We start from the raw sequence: 20,371 nt of genomic DNA, 5'->3' as shown, positions 1-20,371 counted from the left end.
AGCCCCTCTGACACCACCACACGGAGTGTGAGGAACAGAGGGAGGTCAGCATGCACATTTTGGTAAATACATGAACGTTAGCTGCAGGAATATCAGGCACACGGTTAGTGGGAATGGGGAGAAAAAGTGCCCTTTGCTATGATATTTTTCTAGAGAATTACAGAATAACTGAAGCTGGTGGAGGTTACTGTCCCCACTCAAAGCAGGTCCACCACAAAGCTGTGCTGAGCCTCAAGGTGACATCAGGGTGCCCAGGGACCTGGCTGGGGCAGGACCTGGGCAAGGCTGGGCACATGTTGTTTCTTCCTGGGAAGCTCACAAGAGAGCCAGGAAAATGTGTTGTAAAGACTTTCTGAGGAAAGTCCCACCTTTGCCCCAGTTTTCTTTTTTTTTTTTTTTGTGGGTTTCTTGGTTTGGCTCTTCCAAAGGATTGTGCAGGCAGGGAACTTTGAGGCGTTTTCTGTTGGGAGGTGGCTGGATGACAGCTCTCCACTTGCAGGCACCTCCAGGAGCCTTGCCGAGCTGCTGCACACCTTGGAGGGGCCAGAAGCCAGGGCTGAGGGCAGTGATGGGGCAACACGGCAGGTCCACGGCCGGTTATTGCCTTGGGGTGACCACCTGCCTGCCCTACAGACGCACCTCCCCTGCCAGCCTGGGTAAAACATCAGGGAGCCATGCAGCCTCGTAGTAATAGGAGGGTGCTGGAAGTCACTTCTTCCTAGCGAGAGAATGAGCAAGGTCTCTCTTTGATTTTTTTTTTCTGCGGCTGGCCTACTCTACAGGTCCTCTTTGCACCACCTTGAGCTCACAGAGAAGGATGATTTCCCCCCGTTCCACCCAAAGCTGGGGAGGCCTTGTGCTCAGCAAAGCAGGTAATTCACCCAACGCATTTAACCTCCTTTCCCTGGCTGCTGGGCTCGGTCCTCAGTGGGCACTCAGTCAAAATCAGCTGTCCCCGGTAAAGCAGAGAGCCTTAGAGCCTTCCTCCCCCTCCCTTCCTCCTCCCCCAGCAGGGTTTGCAAAATGCCCCGAGTCCAGAGGCTGCAAACCAGCATCCGCGGGGACAAGGGACAGTCCCGGCCCTGGTGCAGCCTGTCCCAGGGGTACCATACTCAAACAGCCAGCAGAGAAGGGTTGAGTGGAAACCTACCCTATGACCATCAGATGCTTGCAAAAAGAACAAACAAAAAAAAGCCTTTATAGAAAACTTGACTTTTTTTTTTCAGACATGAATTAAAAATAAAAAAAGATGCCCACCCAAATGCCCCCCCAAAAACAAATGGAGAAAGTCCCCCCGCCCTGGTGCGTGCACACGCAGAGCAGCACGTCCTCTCCCTGATGGACCCTGCATCCCCCACCGCTGCGCGCCCTCCCGGTGTCCCCCGGTGTCCCCTCGGCATGCTGGGCGCTGGCCCCGTGCCAGCAGCGTGGGTGGGCACCCTGCACCCACCCCTTTTGCTCCGCAGGGATGGCACATACAGCATACATACAGCTGGTGCATATCGGTGTGTGTGTGTGTGTAAATACAGACGTGCCCCCACGCGAATTGCCTGCTGCGATCCCAGTAAAGCCCCCGGCATCCAGGCTGCCCTGCCCAGCAGCACCTGTTCCCACCGGTGGTGCTGGACTGCCAGCCCATCACCCAATATTTTGGCTTTGCAAACCCACATTTCTCACTCCCTGCTTCAGTTATTACAAATAATTATCACAAACCAGTTGCCCATTAGTAACCCACAGCTCCGAGGCAAACACCGACCATCAGGGTCTTGCTGGCCAAACCATGACCCAGCACTAAGGCTGGTGCCGAGCATTGCACGGACAGAGGTGATGCCCCGCTGTGCACCCCCCCCCCCACCTCTTCCTTATTTTTGGCCTGTGATGCGGCGGTGGATGCATCCTGTGTTTCCTGTGCTCGTTTGTTTATTTATTAATTTATTTTCCTGCTGACGCAGCCCAGCACCCCCCTCCCCAGCTCCATCTAATTACAGCTCCGCACAGCAGAAATCGATAGTGACGCTGGTCAGATCTATTTACAGCCACTACCCCCCCGCGGAGGGTCCTTCTGCTTCCCCCCCTCAGTGTGGCTGTGGCATCCCCAAAGGCAGTGGGGACAGGGGACAGCGGGGAATGGCTTGGACTCCCACCCAGGCCAGCATTTTGTGCTTCTGAATCCTTTTTTTTTTTTTTTTCCCTAAGTCCTGAACTCCAAATCACTCATCCTTGGCTTAATGATGTTCTCCTTCCTGTCCCTCTGGGGTCTCTGGGTCTGACCCCAGTCCTTGGGGACAGCTTCCATGCCTGCCTCTGAGATATTTATTTAGCAAATGCCCACAGCACAGAGTCTGTTCCCTGGCTAGTCCCCAGTACCAGGACTGATGCTGGGGGAAAAGGACCAGAGTTCCCCATAGCGCAGAGGTGGGCAGTGTGGGGCTGAGCCCACCCATCCCCACCACGGAGGCCTTCCTCTCCTCTCCTTCTCGCCTCCTGGTTCACTGAACGCGTGCACCTCTGAGACCTCAACAGCTCAGCCAGGCTTGGCTGCAAGCAGCCAACAAGCGCAGGACTTACAAGGAGGGAATGACAGATGCATTTGGACAAGGCGATTGCACGGACACCCTTCCTTGAGGACACTAGGCATGCAATCTGACCGGTATTTCATCCCCAAGACAGTTCATCTGGCAGCAGAAAAAACACAGGGAGAACAGTCAAGGAGCAAGCTCAGAGGGAGAAGCATGAGGAAAGCCCTCCGAGAGCAGCGGCATCCCACCCGCTTTCCCCGAAGACTTCTGCCGAGGGTTTCTGCCTCCTTGGACACTTATGTCAGAGGGACAGCGCTTTCCTTGACTTAACCTTGACAGCTCGAAGCAAAATATCTCCCAAATCATTTCTAAAGGGGCATAATAGAGACAATCAAATGGCTGCTGTTCAGAAGCTGCGATTATGCCTCGCAGCATGAACTCCGCGAAGCATTTAACTAATACCTGATGGCTTTGTAGGCTTCCGCAGCCTGCCAGACACTAGTTTCTCTATTATACCCGCAAACCTCTGTTTTCTCAGCCCCAGCGTGCTCTCCCTCTCCATTCACTTGCAATACAACCTGTAATTTTCTGCCCACTTTGCTTAAGTGCTGGTGATTTGTTGAAATCACAAAAGACAGCCAGGGGCTTTCAGAGCCAGCATGCTGGCTGTAAGCGAGGTTAGGGGGAAAAAAACACCAGCTTTTCTCTGTTTCTCCCTGTCAAATAGGCTTGCAGCAGTGTGAAGGGGCAGAGGAGCATCTGGGGGCTCCAGTGGAGAACGCTATAGCCCCTGGGCTGTCTCAGTTCCAGGTTTTGGTGTCTGTGGCTATGAGCAAACTGGGATGAGCCCTGGCTTATCCTGAGCAGAATCAACATCATGGCATCTGCACCCCAAATCTGGAGCAAAGTCTGGAACAATGCTCAGGGGGCTTCATCTGCAAAAGAGGAACCCCTTGGTCCACAGCTGGGCTGGCCAGGATGCTCAGAGCTGGGGTGATTTAGTGACTGCAATTGTTTGATTTTTCTTTATGGTGTAGGAAAGAAGCCCAAGGAGATTTGTCACAAATAGGATTCCCCAGCGGAAATTCGGTCTTCTTCAGTGTTAAGCACGCAACCACTGGTGCAGAGCCTCCTGTGTGCTGCCGCTCTGCAGCCCCTCAGGCTTTGGCTTCTCCCTGGGTGTCCCCAGGAGCTGCCGGAGGATGATTCCTGCAGCTGGGGAGACCCCTGGTCATTGGCATGCAGCTGGCATGCTGCAGGGTGAGCGCTTCCTCGAGCCCAGCAAATTAAATCTTCCTCTGAACGCTGCAGATTAGGAGTTGAGATGAGATGAAGTGCTCGCGCGTGCGTTGCTGGGTGTATTTCCCTTCCTTGTGAAGGATTTTGGCAACTCGTGCCAACAAGCGGCTCCAATGGACATGCACGGTGCTGTGAGGCATCACCAGCCACCTGCACTGGTGTCCCCAGCTGAGTCCCCAACAGCTTTTACAGCCATGCACGTTGGCAGTCGGATGGAAGGGACTGGAAGCAAAGGAACAAATCCTCAGCCCTTCACCTGGGCTGGGAGCTGCAGAGGCTGGTGGAGACCGCACAGCCACGTCGCACCGACACACAGCTCCTCCTGATCCACAGCAAGCAAAGCAGAGCGGCGATGCCAGCCCTGCGGAACACCTTTTGACTCTCCTGTACTTTCTAAGCACTGTCTGTATTTAAATGGCAGGGTATTTTCAGCTTTTCCAATCCTGGAGCTAACGAGTTTGGTCTGAGCATGTGTGAGGGGACACGAAAACAAGCTGCAGCGGCTCCAGGTGTGTTCGTCACCATCCCGCAATGTTTGCCGTGTTTTATTCTTGGCCTTTCCACACAACCTCCTCCGGCCCTGCCAGCCCTGGGCTGTGTCTGCCCCCTTTCCTGGGCACAGGAAGAAACAAGTTTTATCTGCCTAGAAAACCGGGTTTGGCTGCTAACAGCATCTCCGTTGTGCTTTTCACTCCGCTGTGTGACGGGGAGCTGGTAGGGCCGGGTGAGGGTGCCCGGCAGCAGGGCCACGCTCCGCGCTCCCGTCTCTGCTCCCCGGTCACCGCCACTTAGCGTGACGGCGCAAATTGGCGCTAATGAAGTGCTGCGGTCAGGTCAGGCCGGGTGACACCGGCATTGCCACCGGCCACGGCATCGGCAGGGCAGCTCGTCGCCTCGTGGGAGAGAGGAGAAGGGGGAGAAAACCACGCGTTTCTGCATTTCCTTGTCTTTTCTGCATTTCCCGACTAAACCCCCAGCGGGTGTATCAGGTGGGAAGCTCCCGCAGCATTGGGCTGAGGCAGCTCTCGAATGGCAGCCGCTTTTCTGCGGCACTGCGCAGCCACAGAGCCTGCGGCCCTCAGACCTGGGCACCGGGGCTTTGCCCCACCGGGGCTGGGACCGCCGGGCACGGCCGGGCCGGGGCACTGCCCCCAGGTCCCGGCCGCCGTCGAGGCCCCGGTCCCGCCCCGCCGCCATTTTGGGGCCGCGGAGCCGCCCGGTGCGCCCCGTGCCCTCCCCCGCAGCACGGAATGGTTCGGCCCGCCCCTCGCCGCCCGTCCCCCTCCCCCCGCCGCAGCCGCGATGGGCCGTCCCCGCCGCCATGGCGCCCCCCCGCGGATGGACAGCGGCACTCCCGCCGCGGGGCGGGGCCACGGCTGGACACGCCCCCTGCCGCTGACCAATGGCGCGGTGGCGGCCGCCCCCTGCCGCCGAGGGGCTGGGGCGTCCCCAGTGCCCCCCTGCTCGGCGCGATGGGCCGTTCCCACCGCCCCGGTACACGGGGCTGGGGCGGTCCATTCGTATCTCGGGGGGGGGGAAGTGGTCACGCAGCCCCGGGAGGCACTGGAATGGCAGCTGGTGGCGGGGTGGCTGTGTGGGGCGAGGAGCCTGCACCAGGCCCATGGCTGCCCTGCGGCTGCCTCAAAGTCACTGTGTACACGGCATAGACTGCCCCACGGCTGCCCCAACATCACTCCATACACTGCATACACTGCCCCACAGCAGCCCCAGTGTCACTGCATACACTGCCCCATGGCTGCCCCAAAGTTGCTGTATGTGCTGCATACACAGCCCCACGGCTGTTCCAGAGTCACTCTACACACTGCCTCACGGCTGCCCCAATGTCACTTCATACACTGTGTACACTGCCCCACGGCTGCCCCACAGCCGCTCAGCCCGTCCCCTAAGATGGAGACCCAACGCACCCAGCAGGGATCCATGAGCCAGGCCCCAGGCGGCCTGGGGCCGCATCCTGCCCTCGCCGTGCTGGCTTAGAGGCACGTGGCTCAGCATCGCCCTGTGGTCATGAGCTGGGGGGGGGGGGGGGTGCTCAGGGACCCCTCCCCGGCCTCAGGAGGTGGCTCCTGAGTGGCTGGGGAGGCGCTGGCTCCAACAACCAACAGAGCTAGTGGGGGAGACAGCGCTGAGCATGGCCCCAGAGTGTGCTGAGGGCTCGCCCTCGGCCCGGCTGAGGTGGGCAGGGGGCTCCCACCTCCCCTCGCTGGGATTGGGAGCACAGAAGGAAACTTCTGCCCCGCCGTTGCCTTTAAAGATGACCCCCACGTGGAGCTGCTGCTTCTGGTAACGAAGCAATTAATCATGGCAAGCATGGGATGGATTTGTAATCAGGTCCCTGCCCGGCCCCCTCCCGCATTTCACAGCCCTGGATGTTTTCCGGCCCTACACCGTGTGCCGGGGAGGCCGGGAGGAGCTGGTGCAGAGCATTGATCCTGCCCGGTCGATTTTATTGAAACTCCCACGAGTGGCTTTAACTCCGCGTCGGATATTGCTGGCACATCAGTTTGATGGCGACGTGCCTGGCTGGGTGCTGGCCCTGGGGTCTGCAAGGAGGGAGGTGGCACAAAGGGGCTTGGGGGGGTCTTTGGTAGGTCTGTGGGTGCAGGAGTGGCCCTGCCAGGCCGGGGACACCCCCCAGAGCCGGGGGCACAGCACCGTGGCTGGGGGAGTGTGGCTGGATGTCTGTGGTCTGGTCAGAGGAGGTTGTCTCCTTGGATAAATGTAGTTGTGTTCTGGAAAAGGTTTTGTTTGGGGAAAAATGTTCCAAGGAAGAAAGGGGGAAGAAAAGGGAAAAAAAATGGGAGGGGGAAGAAAAGGAAAAAAAGGGGGGGGGGGGAGGGGGAGGAAAGGAAAGGAAAAAGGAGAGGAAAGGAAAGGAAGAAGGAGAGGAAAGGAGAGGAAAGGAGAGGAGAGGAGAGGAAAGGAAAGGAAAGGAAAGGAAAGGAAAGGAAAGGAAAGGAAAGGAAAGGAAAGGAAAGGAAAGGAAAGGAAAGGAAAGGAAAGGAAAGGAAAGGAAAGGAAAGGAAAGGAAAGGAAAGGAAAAAGAAGAGAAAAAGAAGAGAAAAAGGACTGAAAGGAGAGCAATCACTGGTGGGTGTTGCGGCTCTACTGAAGGCTCAGCTGCATGCAGCCCAGCGGTGCTCTTTCTTTTCACTGGTTTTCCACCACCGTTCTCCCTCCTGTCCTTTCTCCCATTTTTACGGAGGCAGGTTAAATAACAGCTGGGGTTCCTGCAGTCGGGGGTGGTAGCTGGGGCCAGATCCTGCCCCCTCAGTTGCCCCAGCAGGGACACTAGATTCCACTGGGTCCCCCAGACCGTTGCTGATGCTTGGCACAGCCGGAGGCACCAGCGTGAGATAAAGACGTCTCCAAAGAGAACGCACAAGTCCTATGGAAAACACAACTCGAAAAGATCCTGGATGCTGGAAATGGCCCTGGCTTCGGTCCTAAGCATGCAGAAAAACATCCAGCTCAAAGAAATCACCATCTGCGAGTAACTGTCTTGTATGGGTACACGCACACATGGGCACAGCGCTCATCCTTCCTGCCCACACACCCACATCACCCCTCATTCGGGGATGGCTCCGAAAAGAAAAGAGAGAAAAAGAATCACCCATTTATTTCTTAAAGTCTTGAAGCCAGCTGCATTGCTGGGAATGATCGGTTTGGGGTGGAAAAGGTTGTTTCAGTTTTGGAGATCCTTTCAAATTTTCTTAGGCTAAAGAAAGGCGTTTTGACATCAGCATTATTCTGAATGAGAGTACTGATTTTGGGTGACTTTTTTCAATTTCTCTTTTTTCTCTTTATGTGCAAGCAATCTGATGTAAACAGCATACATTGGCATTTTTTGACTTGGCATTTTTTACCCCATTGGTGAACCATCCAAAATCTTGACCAGCTGCAAGGCAGATGTGATACAAGCAAGCCCCTAAACATAAACACCTGACAGAAAGCTACTAAAACGCCCCAAATCAGGCACAGACCCACTCCTGGCTGCCTTGCACATCGGTACCGGTGCTTGTACGGAGCTCTCCCACAAACACCAATGTTGGCAAACCTCTGTGTTTGGAGAGACAAATTTTCCTGGAGTTCCAGTAAAACATTGGAGTTGATGCATTTGTCTTTGGGTTGGGATATTGCGGGTGTCTGGAGCAGAATCCAGACCAGAATTGGTGGAGGCGCCTGGGTTTCGCTGAGCTGGAGCATTGCAGCCATGGGAGAACTCAGTGGACACTTTCACATCAGAAATGTCACCAAACACGTGAAATTTGTCCCCCACCCACCCAAAAGAACTAAAGTTCTCAGACAGGCATTGATCCGTGGATCTATTTTCAGAGGCCTTTTACTGAAATCTTGAATCTCTCTGCCCATGCGGGAGGGTAACTCGGAAAAAAAGCAGCACGATGCCAAACGTCCTGCTCCTTCTCCTTGCAGTTTGGGGAATGGTTGGGTGGGGACCCCTCCATCCCAGAGGCTCTGGAAGCACAAACTCCCACAGCACCAGCTCCATCGCTTTTTAGAGCCAGACTGGGTCCGATGCTGCCCTTGATCCCACTGCTCCGTCCACCAACAACCAGCGCACCAAACCCCACGGAGATCCATCCTGAATCCCGACATCAAGGGCTGTAATTTCTCTGTGTGGATGTCGTGTGCAGGCCAAATAACAGATGGTACAAAATAAAGAGTACGGGCAGATTGCTACAAAAATTACGCATGCCCCCAGCGTGGCCAAGACGTGTGCCCGTGGGCACTGGGCTGGCGCGGCACACTGTCCCCATCCCCGGGATAGGCTGCACTCTAGTGTCACTTGTGCTCTTCAAAGCTCTGTAATGGGAGCAGCCTTTGCCGGCTGCAGAGGCAGACGCGTTGATATCTCTGTCAGCCCCTGATACCATCACCCGTCAGCAGCTCCGAATACATTTGCAATTTTATCCCTAATGGAGAGAGTTTGCTCATTACCTGCTCTTTATCAGCCACGGGTAGCATGACTTCCCACAAAGGGGCATCGCTCTCTGGAGCTAATCTTCCTGCTTAAAGACCTGGCCTTTTACAAAACATCGCAGAGTTCATCGGCTTTAGTAACCCGGCACCGCTTACTTGATATACTCTGTGAAGGTGTTGTCATCCCCACTGTACATGAGGGGAAACTGAGGCACGGGGTGAGCCGGGAGGGAAGTGTGGATGCTTGAAGAGCCAACCCATGGCAAAGCCACCCCTCACATCCCTTCGGCCACATTGTGGCACTGCATGTGGGGCACAGGGACCGAAGCCGAGCCCGCTGGCCCCAGATTTTAGGGCTCCCTATGCTGACACCCATACCAGGAGACCTCAGTTCTCCTGCCTGGATGGGGCCGAGCGGCCGCTTCTCCCAGCCCCTGCTCTCCGTGCTCCCCTGGCAGCGCTGCATTTGGAGCACCCATAGCGAGAGGGGGTTAGCCCTGCCTGTGCCATAAGCAACAGAAGAGGTTGCAATTCGCTTTTCCTTCCTTCCCTCCTCCCCCAATATTTTGTCATTCACGTTTTTTCTTGCCCGTCTGCAAGCAAGGAACCCAAGGCGAGGCCCGGCGAGTCCCCTCGCACAGCCAGCGCTGGTTTCTCCTGCACAGGGATTTTCTGGCTCCATCTTCCATGGGACCATGCTGAGCCCCAGGGGACACAAAGACCCCATAGGGTGGGGGTCTTAGTGATTTCTGTACATGTGTGTTTGCGTCAGGTTTGGGTGGAGAAAATAAAGAGCGATGAACACAGAGGTTCAGAGCAAAGCCAGGATGGCGGGTCCAGGTCTCTCCTTGTGCTTTCTAAAGGCTCGAGCCGCTCCTTAGGCTCCTGAGCAGGGATCAGTGGGGCACCCCTGCTTCCCCGAGGTCAGCAATTCCCCCCCACCCCAAATTCACAGGGACACCGTATTCTACACAAGAGACGCTGGAGGAAATAAGGGCACGGTTTGGTCGGGGCAGCGTGGTCCTGCAGGGCAGAGCTTTTAAGCTAAACCCGGGGGACAAGAAGGTGAAGGAAAGGACAAGCACCAATCTCCAAGTACCGGGACTCAAAAATTGGTACCCGCCAGGGAGAGGGGAACAGAAGCATCCCTGCAGCATCCCTGCCCACGTCTTGCCCGTCGCAGCTGACAAGGACGGAGGTCGCTGTACGTGCTCTTGTGGTGCAGCATCGCTGGCCCCATTGCAGCTGCTTGACCGGAGCCAAGCAAACCACTCCAGGCCTTAATTTTGCTGCCTGCAAAATGCATTGGACTGCACTGAATCTGTTTTAAATGATTTCTGGACCTCTCTTGCGCTCCAAAAGCCACCAGTGCTTAAAAGAGCTATAGTGCATACCCCTAACTGAACATATAACTTAAGATAGATAACAATGTAAATCCTGAAATCCTAACCATGTCCGTGTAAATATGCATTTTTTTTAATACTTTTTTTTAAAAAAAGTCTTTATTTCAGTGGAAGCCCCATCTTTTTAAAACATTCAGTGTCCCCTCCTTTCAACACAAGACAATCCAGGTTGCTTTTTGTTTCGCTATTCCTTAACAACCCCCAAAATGTTCTAAAATCCATCATCCATTTTGCCTGTCCGCCCCTTCCTGGGTTTAAATCTTGCTGGAGATGATCTATATCATTTGAGGTATTAACGAGATTTTGAATTTCCGTTTAATCAGCAAATCTTGCCACTCGATTGCCACAGTCCTGCGCGGAGGAGCCATTAATAAATTCACTCACAGGCGGCGGCAGCTGAAACGTGCCGCCGGCTCGCTGCTCCCCGGCCGCCCCGCTGCAGCCCTGCGCTGCTTGCCGGTCTCCCGTTTGCCAATTGCACCCACCCAGCTTTGCTTTCGGCTGCGGACAGATGGTCTGCAGGAGGATTTTTTTTTTTTGCTCCCTTTTTGAGCAGTGTTTGAAGGCAGAGGCTGACCCCAGCCCCCCTCCGCTGCCTTTCATGCTGTGCAGGTAGAAGGCAACAGCCAAAAGCACATCCTGGATTGATCGGAATTCAAACATCCTTATTTCGATGCTGAGCCACGGGCTCGTACCTCGCTCGTGGCAGCTCAGCTCCAAAAAGGGAGCTGGGGCTGAGCTGTGTGCACGCGTGGAGCTGGGGCTAGGATGGATCAAAGCCTTCCACAGCATTCCAGGGTGGAGGGCTGCATGCTGAAAATCCTCGGGGAATTAGGCAGCATGGTGGGAAACTTCTCCCCTAAATACCGCACCCGGCTGGGGTGCTCCTGTTGTGGCACCTGTGGGAAACACAGCCAACCCCAAAACCGCACCCCAAAGCCTGGATGGGAGGGACAGGTTGTGTCCCGAATTTGTAGGGATCTGGAAAGCTCCAGCACTTTTGGTTGGATTTTTAAAAATTTCCTCTTAATTTTCTGTTCGCGTTGCAAGGCAACGGCCTCACTGGTGCTGTGCAAAGATTGCGTGGGGAGATTCAGGTGCCCGGGGTGTGGGGGGGTTCTGTGCAGGATTTTTGGTTCCTGTACACCCAGGCGTTGCTGCAGGGTTGCTGGCAGAGGCAAGGTGCCATGCCCAGTACAGAGGGGACGGGGACAATTCCAGAGCAGGAGAAGGGAGCCTGGGCTCTGCTGCTGGGCTTCTCCCCTCTCCAACCATCCCTCCCCTCTCTCCACTTTGTTCACTGGGTGCTTAAAAACCAAGCAGAGATTGCGAACCGCCTGCAACTTCAGGCCTGCGATTTGCAGCATCCGATCCTGGGAGCTGCACGGTGGCTTGAGGGATTCCCACCCTGGCAGCTCGGGGACTGAGCAGCCCAGAAATCTGCCGCTGCTCAGGCCTGTCCAGGTCCCACAAGCCCCAGACCCACGTTTTGTCCCCATTTTGGTATTTGCTCAGGAACCCGCACAGAAGCTCCCAGGGCGGGTGTGTGGCAGAGCCCCCGCGGTGGCCCCAACCTCTCCGGAGGCAACGGCTCCCCTCTCCATGGCGCAAGCTGCCCGGCCCTGCAACTGAGCAGAATGAGAAAATATTGGATTTGTTTTCTGGAGGAAAAAAAAAAATCCAATATTCTGTCTGCAATCCCAGACTCTGCGCCTGGTTATGGCAGGAAAATGCTGTAAATCTCCCCTTTCCCCACCAGCAGGGGAAGAAAGATGAATTCTCTTTTAATATTCTTATTTTCTCTCCTGGTTTAAGCCCCATCATTTTGCAGGCAGTGCTGCAATCTCTTTGTTGACCAGGGTTTAAACCTGCTCTCCCGGCTCCCCCGACCCCAGGAAGTCTGCCTTGCACACCCTGCCCAGCAGCTCTCAGGCAGCGGCAATGAGATTTTAATAGATGTATTTTCAAATTAGTTCTGGGCCTTTCAAGACTTATCAGTTAAATGAGGTTTTTCAAATTGATTCAAAGGTCACTGCGAGAGTTTTCTCTTCTCTGTTATCTCTCCCTTATGGTTTCAGTGGCGATTGACAGGACAGAGGAAAAAAAAAAAATTGCCCCCGCCTCGTACGCCCAGAAAAAAAAACAAAAATCCACCCCAAATGGGCACCCCCCAAAAAAATGACAGCCGAGAGGTGGCTGCATGCAAAGCCGCGGGCTGGGGCTCGGCTTTGGGCCCCCCCCCAGGGCAGGGCTGAGAGGAGCCCGGCGGGGCTGAAGGGTTTTGGGGTTGGGGTGCGGGGTGGTGCTGGGGAGGGGGGGTCCGGGGGTTGGGGTGCGCAGCTGCCCCCGGCGGAGCGGGGAGCCCATTTCCTCGTGGGGAAGGGGGGGAGAAGGCAGATTTAATATTTAACCGACGGGAGGTTTATTGGCCCCTTCTGACGCGCAGATTAGGAGCAAACAGAAAAATAGCTGCGGGCGGAGCGAGGCGGCCCCGGCGCGCTGATAAGGGAGGCGGCGCGGTGCGGGGCGCGGTGCGGCGCCGTGCGGGGCGGTGCGGGATGCGGGGCGCGGTGCGGGATGCGGGGCGCGGTGCGGGGCGGCCGCCCCCGCGGAGCTGGAGGCGCCGGTCCCGGCTGGTCCCGGCGGGAGGCTCCGCGCCGGCGGAGGGAAGGTGCTGTTATTAGCGCCTGAACTCCCAAGTGAAAATAAGAATAAATAACGCTAAAAGGGGGGTTTCCCTGGGGGAAATGGATTTCTCCCCTTCTTACTTTCTTTTGTTTTCCTTTCGTTTTCTTTTCCTCTTTCCTTTCCTTTTTTTCTTTTTCTTTTTCTTTTTCTTTTTCTTTTTCTTTTTCTTTTTCTTTTTCTTTTTCTTTTTCTTTTTCTTTTTCTTTTTCTTTTTCTTTTTCTTTTTCTTTTTCTTTTTCTTTTTCTTTTTCTTTTTCTTTTTTCTTTTTTCTTTTTTCTTTTTTCTTTTTCTTTCTTTTTTTCTATTTCTCCTTCTTCATCATCTTCGTCTCTTTCTCCTCCTCCTCCTTCTTTTTTCTTCTTTTTCTTCCTCTTCTTCTTCTCCTTTTTATTCTTTTCCTTTTTCTTCTTATTATTTTTCTTCTCCTTCACCATCTCTTTTTTCTTTCTTTTTTCTTTCTTTTTTCTTTCTTTTTTCTTTCTTTTTTCTTTCTTTTTTCTTTCTTTTTTCTTTCTTTTTTCTTTCTTTTTTCTTTCTTTTTTCTTTCTTTTTTCTTTTTTCTTCTTTTTCTTCTTCTTTTTCTTCTTTTTCTTCCTCTTCTTCTTCTTTTTCTTCTTCTTCTTCTTCTCCTCCTTTTTCTTCTTCCTTTTTTTTATAAGCGGGCGTTCGGCCCCTTGCCGGGGCTGGAAGGTGCGGAGCGGCCCCGGCTGCAGCCCTTCACAGCCGTTTTCCCCCGCTTTACAGCAGCGAAACAAATCGCTCCGGTGCCACGGAGGCGCCCCGCTGCCGGGGGGCTTCTCCCCGGCACCCCCGGGAGGGCTCCGCGCTCCCTGCCCGGGGCCGCTGCCGCGGGGGCGCCGCGGTTGGGCCGAAGTCGTTGGAGTGAAGCTGAAATTGAAACAAAACTCGGCCGATGTTCCCCTGTTCCCCCAGGTTTTCCGCAGCGTGTTCCTCTCCCTCGTGCTGGCGATTCGGAGTGCTAGCTCGCGGTATTAATTAGCGGCATTAATTATCGGCGTTGCCAAAGCTCTCGGGCATTTGCTGGCCCTTTGCTTTGGCAGAGCCCCGCGCTGATGCCTTCGGGGTTTTCGTTTGTCCGGGTGCTTTTAGTTTTTTGAATAGCGACACCCGGTCGGGTAGTGACGGAGAATCGGTCAGGGAGAGCAGGTGAGAAAGTAGGAAGGGGAAAAGAAAAGAAAAGAAAAGAAAAGAAAAGAAAAGAAAAGAAAAGAAAAGAAAAGAAAAGAAAAGAAAAGAAAAGAAAAGAAAAGAAAAGAAAAGAAAAGAAAAGAAAAGAAAAGAAAAGAAAAGAAAAGAAAAGAAAAGAAAAGAAAAGAAAAGAAAAGAAAAGAAAAGAAAAGAAAAGAAAAGAAAAGAAAAGAAAGGAAGGGAAGGGAAGGGAAGGGAAGGGAAGGGAAGGGAAGGGAAAGGAAAGGAAAGGAAAGGAAAGGAAAGGAAAGGAAAGGAAAGGAAAGGAAAGGAAAGGAAAGGAAAGGAAAGGAAAGGAAAGGAAAGGAAAGGAAAGGAAAGGAAAGGAAAGGAAAGGAAAGGAAAGGAAAGGAAAGGAAAGGAAAGGAAAGGAAAGGAAAGGAAAGGAAAGGAAAGGAAAGGAAAGGAAAGGAAAGGAAAGGAAAGGAAAGGAAAGGAAAGGAAAGGAAAGGAAAGGAAAGGAAAGGAAAGGAAAGGAAATAGAAAACGAAAAGTAGAAGAAATGAAAAAACGAAAACAAAATGTAAACAAAAAAAAGAGAAGAAAAAGGAAATTAAACAAAAATAAAGGGACAAGAAATTAAAAAAAAATGGCAAAGGGAGAAGGAAAGAAACATAGAAGCAAAAGACGAAAACGAAAACGCGCGCGGACAGCGCTCAGCGAAGCTCCCGGCCCGCAGCGAGCGGCGGCTCCGTCCCGGCCCCCCCGGGGCAGCACAACCGGGGGCGTTTGGGCCGGGAGGGGCCGTGCTGGGGACCCACTCGGGACCGCGCTGCCACCGGGCCGGGCGACCCCGGCTGCTCTCGGCCGGCCTCGAATCCCAGCCGCGGCTCAAAGCCCTGGGGCGAGCGGCCGAATTTCACGCGTGTTCCTGCGTTCCCGCGGGGCAAGGCGAAAACCACGGGCCGATGGTTTCTGGCCGAGTTTAGCACAAATGGACACGGAGCTAAAGGGCCACAGCGAGGTCTCGGCTCTCCCAGGTGCTAACCACGGGAGGATTCCCTAATCCTGCGTGCAGGAATAAACCCGTGGCGGGGACGGGGTGTCCAACACGCGGGTGCGCAGGAGCGGGGGCTCCTACAGGGCACCCACGGGCACGCAGGGTGGGAGGGCACCCACCGGCTGTCAGCATGCGAGGATGGGAGAGCGCCCACGGAGACGCGTGGTGGGGGGACTCCCACTGCCCTCCGCGGACACGCGGGGACCCAGCTGAGCCCACGAAAACGGAGCCACTTCTTTGCACGGAGCCGTGGGGCCTCCTTCGCCCCCCGAGGATCACGGGTGGGTGTGTGTGGGGGGGTCACGAAGTTTGCAGAGCTGCGTCTGGACCGGGGGGGGGACACACACGGGGACACAATGCGGCGGTGACAGCGGGTGGCCGAGATGGATGGCCCGAGGGGACGGGACGGGCACCGCCAGCTGCTGCCCAGATGCTTCCCCGTGGGGCACCCCTATTTCGGGGAGCCCCCGGGGGGAGCGGAGCCACAGCCCCCCCGGCACCGGAGGGAGCTGTGCGGGGCCGTTGGGGGCCGCAGCCCCCCACCTCCCACCCCCCACCCCCGCTGCGGCTCTGCCCGGGCCCCGGCTGAATAATTAATGGTTCATCTGCGCACGGGGCGGCGAGAGGGGGAATTGGAGTGGAAAGAGGAGAAAAGCAGCAATTGCCATTTCGAGGGGCCCGGCGTGTTTATCGATCCGCGATTTACTGCCTCGGACTAATACAGCGGGTGGGCTCCTGAACACGGCGACCGGCCCGGGCCCCCCGGTTGGACCCCCCCCCCCCCCTTCCGTTGTGTTCGCACCGGGGGGACGAGGCCGGTCCCTGCCAGGCTGCTCGCCGGGCGGTAGCAGCGGCCCTACGGCCCCTCCAGCGCCGGCGGGGTGGGAAGAAGCGAGCAGGATCGAGCCGCGGCCCCAGGACGGCCGGGTTGGGGGGGGGCGGGTTGGGGATCGCCGGCTCCCGGCGCGCCCCCTCCCCTATAAGCGCCTTTTCCGTGGGCGTGGGGCCGAGCCGCGGCCGCGCCGTCGAGGAACGGGGTCGGTGGCGGCCGTGGGGTCCCGCTCCCCCGGCGGCCTCCCCCGGCCTCGTTTCCCGGCGGGACAAAGCCAGCCCGGGGAAGGCCCGCGTCCCCCGAGCCTCCGCCCGGCCTCCCGGAGCGCCCGTCGGGGGGCGAGAGCTACGGGGGGCTGGGGAACGAAACGAAACCGGGCCCCAGCGGGGCCGGGAGCCGGGAACAAAGCGGGGAGAGCCGCGGGGAGGCCGGGCTTGCGTGGAGGCCCGGGGCTGCGTGGAGGCCGGGCCGGCGGATCCTCCGTGGGGCGGCCCGGTGGGGCGAGAGCCACGGCCCGGTCCAGTCGGGGTCGCCGGGGTTTGGCAGAGGCGAGTTCCTCGCGGGGTGCGTTGTATTTGATTGTCCTCGCAGAAAGCAGGGAATTAAACCCCCGTCCCTACGAAATTTGGATTTTTCTATTTCCGGAAATATCGTCCTTTGGCGCAAAGCGCCCCTGGGACCCAGGGAAACGCGGCGTAAGGAATTAAAAACCATTTTAGGGAAAAGAAATCTCCCCCGACAGCTCGGGGACGACCGGAGCGATGGAAGCGGGGGCAGAACCCGACTCCCCCGGCCTCCGCCGCACCGGGCCGGGCCGAGGGGCACGGAGCTCCCGCAGCCTCCCCGAGCCGGGGATTCATTCCCACCCTCACAACCACGGGTATTATTTCAAATTTTGGCGAGCCAGGAGGCAGCCACCCGCCGCTCAATTAGCCCGAACAACGGGGGCATTAAACGGCCGATCGCGGCAGTGTTTAAATCTTTATTTACCAGAACCTTGTAAAGCCAGGAACAATTTGCATTCTATTAACTGCTTTTCAATAGGGCATCGACTGGAACTAAAAGATGCCACTACCCTGCCCTAATTAAAGAGCAACTGAATTACACTAAATACATATGAACGCTGCTCTCCTCCATAAATAACGGCCGGCTCCTCGCCGTGCGCAGCCCCCAGCGGGCCGGACTCTGCCCGGTCCCCCCGGGAGCTGCGATCTCCGCAACGTCCCCCCCCGGGTAGTGGCAGCCCCCGGCCACCCCCGCCTGGCCCCGCGGAGCCCTAGAGCGGTTCTGTCGGGGCCGGTGCGGAGGAGCGGGGATGCGGGAGGGTGGCGGGGGGGCTCCGACACGTCCTCCAGCTCTCCTGCCCTTTCGTCCGCGCACCGACACCGTGACCCCTCCGAGCCCCCGCACACAGAAAACGCATTTTTTGTGCATGTGTGTGTGTGTGATTTTTTTTTTTCTTTTCTTCCCCCAGCAAACGCACGTCCCCCGGCCCAGCGCCGGGGTGAGGCCGAACGAGCCTCGCCGGCTGGGGGGGGCGCGGAGCCTCCGTGCGCTCCGCACCCGCGGTGCCTCCACGGGGCAGCCCCCGGTCCCCCCGGGGCGGTTCTCCTGCGGGCAGCGCTTGCGGTGCCCCGGGGAGCGGAGCGCAGCCCCGGGTGTCTCCCCCTGATTTTCGCCGTCCCCCCCCAGCAGCAGCACGGCTTCCCCGGTGCGAGCCCCCGGTAACGGAGGAGGGACCGGAGCCTGCCCTCAGCGCAGCCGGGGCTGCGGGGACCCAGCGGCGGTGCCAAGCGCGACACGGCCCCACCGGTGGCTCTCCGGGGGGAGAACGGGGCCGGTGCAGCGTGTGTGACCGCACGGGAAACGACCCCCGGGGGGAGAGGCAGCCCACCGGGGAACAGTGCCGGGAGCACCCGGCTCCTGCCGCCTCCGAGCTCCTGTTTCCTGCTGTCAGGAGCAGGCCCGGGGCGGGGGGGTTGCGATATTTCCATCCTTGTCTTCGTAAGGCTCGGTAACCCCCGGCCCGGCCCCGACCCGGCTCCCCGCTACCCGGGGCGCTCCTGGGAGGGGTCCCCACGCGTGTCGGTCCCCTCGGACCCCCGCCGTGCCCTACCTGCGAGCCTGAGCGCCGACATCCTCTGAAATTCCGGCTCCTGCAACCATTTCCACATCCTCCGGAAAGTCTCCCGGCCCGACTTGAGCTTACTCCAGGGCTTGGGGTTCCGCAGCAGGTCCGAGAGGGTCCCTTGCGAGCGGCACAAGATCCTCTGCGCGAAGATCGCCTGCGGGATGCTGTAGCGCTTCAGCTCGGCCGTGATCCTCTGAGCCACCTCCTTGGTGTTGATCTCCTCCACCTGCCCGGAGGCTCCGGGCTGCGAGCCGGCGGCCGAGGCCTGGCGCTCCCGCTCGCCCAGGAGCGAGCCCCCGGGCTGGGCGTGCGGGTGGCCGTGCGGGTGCATCCCGTTGAGCGGGGGCATCATGGCCGAGCTGGGGGCCGCCAGCCCCCGCGCCAGGTGCTCCTCGCCCCGGGACAGCATCGCGGCGTGCGAGTCGAAGCCGTTGGGCGAGAGCATCTTCTCGTTGGGCAAGTGGCCGCCGGGGCCGTAGGGAGCCAGCGGCTGCTGGGCGTTGTGCAGGCTGCCCAGCCCGTTGGGGAGCGGCGAGAGGGGCTGCCCCATGGCCGGCATGTCCTTGGGGTAGTGGCTGTAGAGGTTGCCCATGGAGGCGAGGCTCCGCTCGTCGCGCATGAGGGTGAAGCTGCCGCTCACGTTGCCGGCGAGGCGCTGGTGCGGGTGGTGGTGGTGGTGGTGGTGGTGCGGGTGGTGGAACTTCTCCGACACGGTGGAGATGGGCGGCAGGTGCTGCAGGGGGGTCAGCGTGGTGTAGGTGCTGCTCAGGCTCATGCCGGACGGCGACTCGCAGGACATGCTCATGGCGGGGTGCAGCGGGGCGGCCAGGCTGTGCTCGGCGCGGTAGTCGCCCCCCTCCAGGATGGAGGCCATGCCCGACACCATGGCGGGCCGGCCGTGCGGCACCAGGTTGCGGTGCGAGCCCTGCCGCCCGTGCGCCGGGCTCAGCAGCTCGGCGGGCTGCGAGTGCGGGACGCCGTGCAGGCTGCCCAGGTTCTCCATCGCCAGCTCCATGGTGGCCGCCGGGCTCTGCCGCTGTCCTCGCCCGCTCGCTCGCTGCCTTCCTCCCCCAGCCCCGCCGCCGCCGCCTCCTCCTCCTCCTCCTCCTCTTCCTCCTCCTCCTCCTCCTCCTCCTCCACCTCCTCCTCCTCCTCCTCCTCCACCGCCCCCCCCTCCCCGCTGCCCGGATTAATTCAGACTCCGCGCTCCGGGGATCGATCTCCCTCGCCCCGCGCTCAGGCCGGCATGCCGCGCCGCCCCAGCCCGGCCTCGGGGCGCTGCCGGCTCTGCGCTGCGCTGCGCGGGGGCTGCGCGGAGCGGAGCGGGGCGCGGGGCGTGCGCTCGGGGCGGCTGCGGCGCGCCTCGGCCGCCGGCTCCCGGCAGCCTCGCTCTGGGCCGCGGCGTGACGTCAGCGCCGCCCCGCCCCCCCCCGTTCCCCCCCCCCAGCCCCCCCGCACCGAACCGAGCCGTGCCGCCCCCCCCCCCCCCCCCCCGCCTTCCCCGGTCCTCGGGAACGGGGGTGCCCGGCGCGTGGGGCTGAGCACCCCTCCTGCCCTATAGTCACCCCCCTCGCTGATACTGACCCCCTCCTATAGTGACACCCCCCATAGTGACCCCCCCTCCAGAGCTGCCCCCCCCTAGGGGCTGACCCCCACCCCTCAGGGTGACCTCCCCCATCGTCGGTGCTCCCCCCCCCCCCCCCCCGGGCACCCAGCGCACATCTGGCGGCGCTGCGCGGTGCCCGCCGCACACACCTGTGTCCCCGCACATCTGGCTGACCCCCCCAAAAATGTGCACATCTGGCTGACCCCCCCGCCGCACACATCTGGCTGTCACCACCCCTGCGTGTGCTACCAAAGCGCCTGTGCCCAACGCCCCCCCTGCACCCCCCCGCACCCCCTCTGCTCCCCCCCGCACCTGCTGCCCCCCCAAGAGTTCCCCCCAAATTCTTTCTTTACCCAGGGCCTGGATGACCCCCCCCAGCCGCTCCCCCCCCCCATCTCCCCCAAACACTCCCTCTCTCTCGCACCTATGTCCCCACGCGTGTCCCCCCCACCTGCCTGCACCCACACTTGTGCCCCCCACCCCGGGTCCCGGGCAGCTTTTTGGGGACGGAGGGGGGGTTTGGGGGCGCCTCGGCACGGGAAGGCGACAGGGACACGCGGGGGGGGGGGGGGCACACGGCGCTCTGCTGCAGGGGTGGCAGGGAAGGGGAAAGGGGCAAAGGGAAAGAAGGGAAAGGGGAATAAGGGAGAGGAATAAGGGGAGAATAAGGGAAAGGGAGAGGGAAAAGGGAAAGGAGAAGGGAAAAAAAGGGGATGTGGGATGG

General features: G+C 58.5%; 1 protein-coding gene across 5 annotated transcripts in view; it reads right to left on the bottom strand.

Annotated features, from left to right (window-relative positions):
• ONECUT3 (one cut homeobox 3) overlaps positions 1–19,158 on the bottom strand; it is a 29,001-nt gene extending 9,843 nt beyond the window's left edge. For 3 of the 5 annotated variants that reach the window (XR_014575275.1, XR_014575276.1, XM_083810849.1), the window contains exon 1: positions 18,027–19,158. Coding sequence is in view for 3 of the 5 variants with exons in the window: in XM_083810849.1 (XP_083666975.1) it covers positions 18,027–19,056 (1,030 nt within the window). In the remaining 2 variants the exon portion in view is untranslated. Of the gene's footprint in view, positions 1–8,536; positions 11,809–13,844; positions 13,973–18,026 lie in introns of those variants that run through there. The other 2 variants (XM_083810848.1, XM_083810850.1) reach the window with 2 other exon arrangements.
• Positions 19,159–20,371: the final 1,213 nt, after the last annotated feature.

The sequence above is a fragment of the Anser anser genome (genome assembly GCF_964211835.1).
Source record: "Anser anser genome assembly, chromosome: 25".
Taxonomy (NCBI): Eukaryota; Metazoa; Chordata; class Aves; order Anseriformes; family Anatidae; genus Anser; species Anser anser.
The sequence above is the reverse complement of the archived record's forward strand: the minus strand, read 5'-3'. Positions and strand labels throughout refer to the sequence as shown.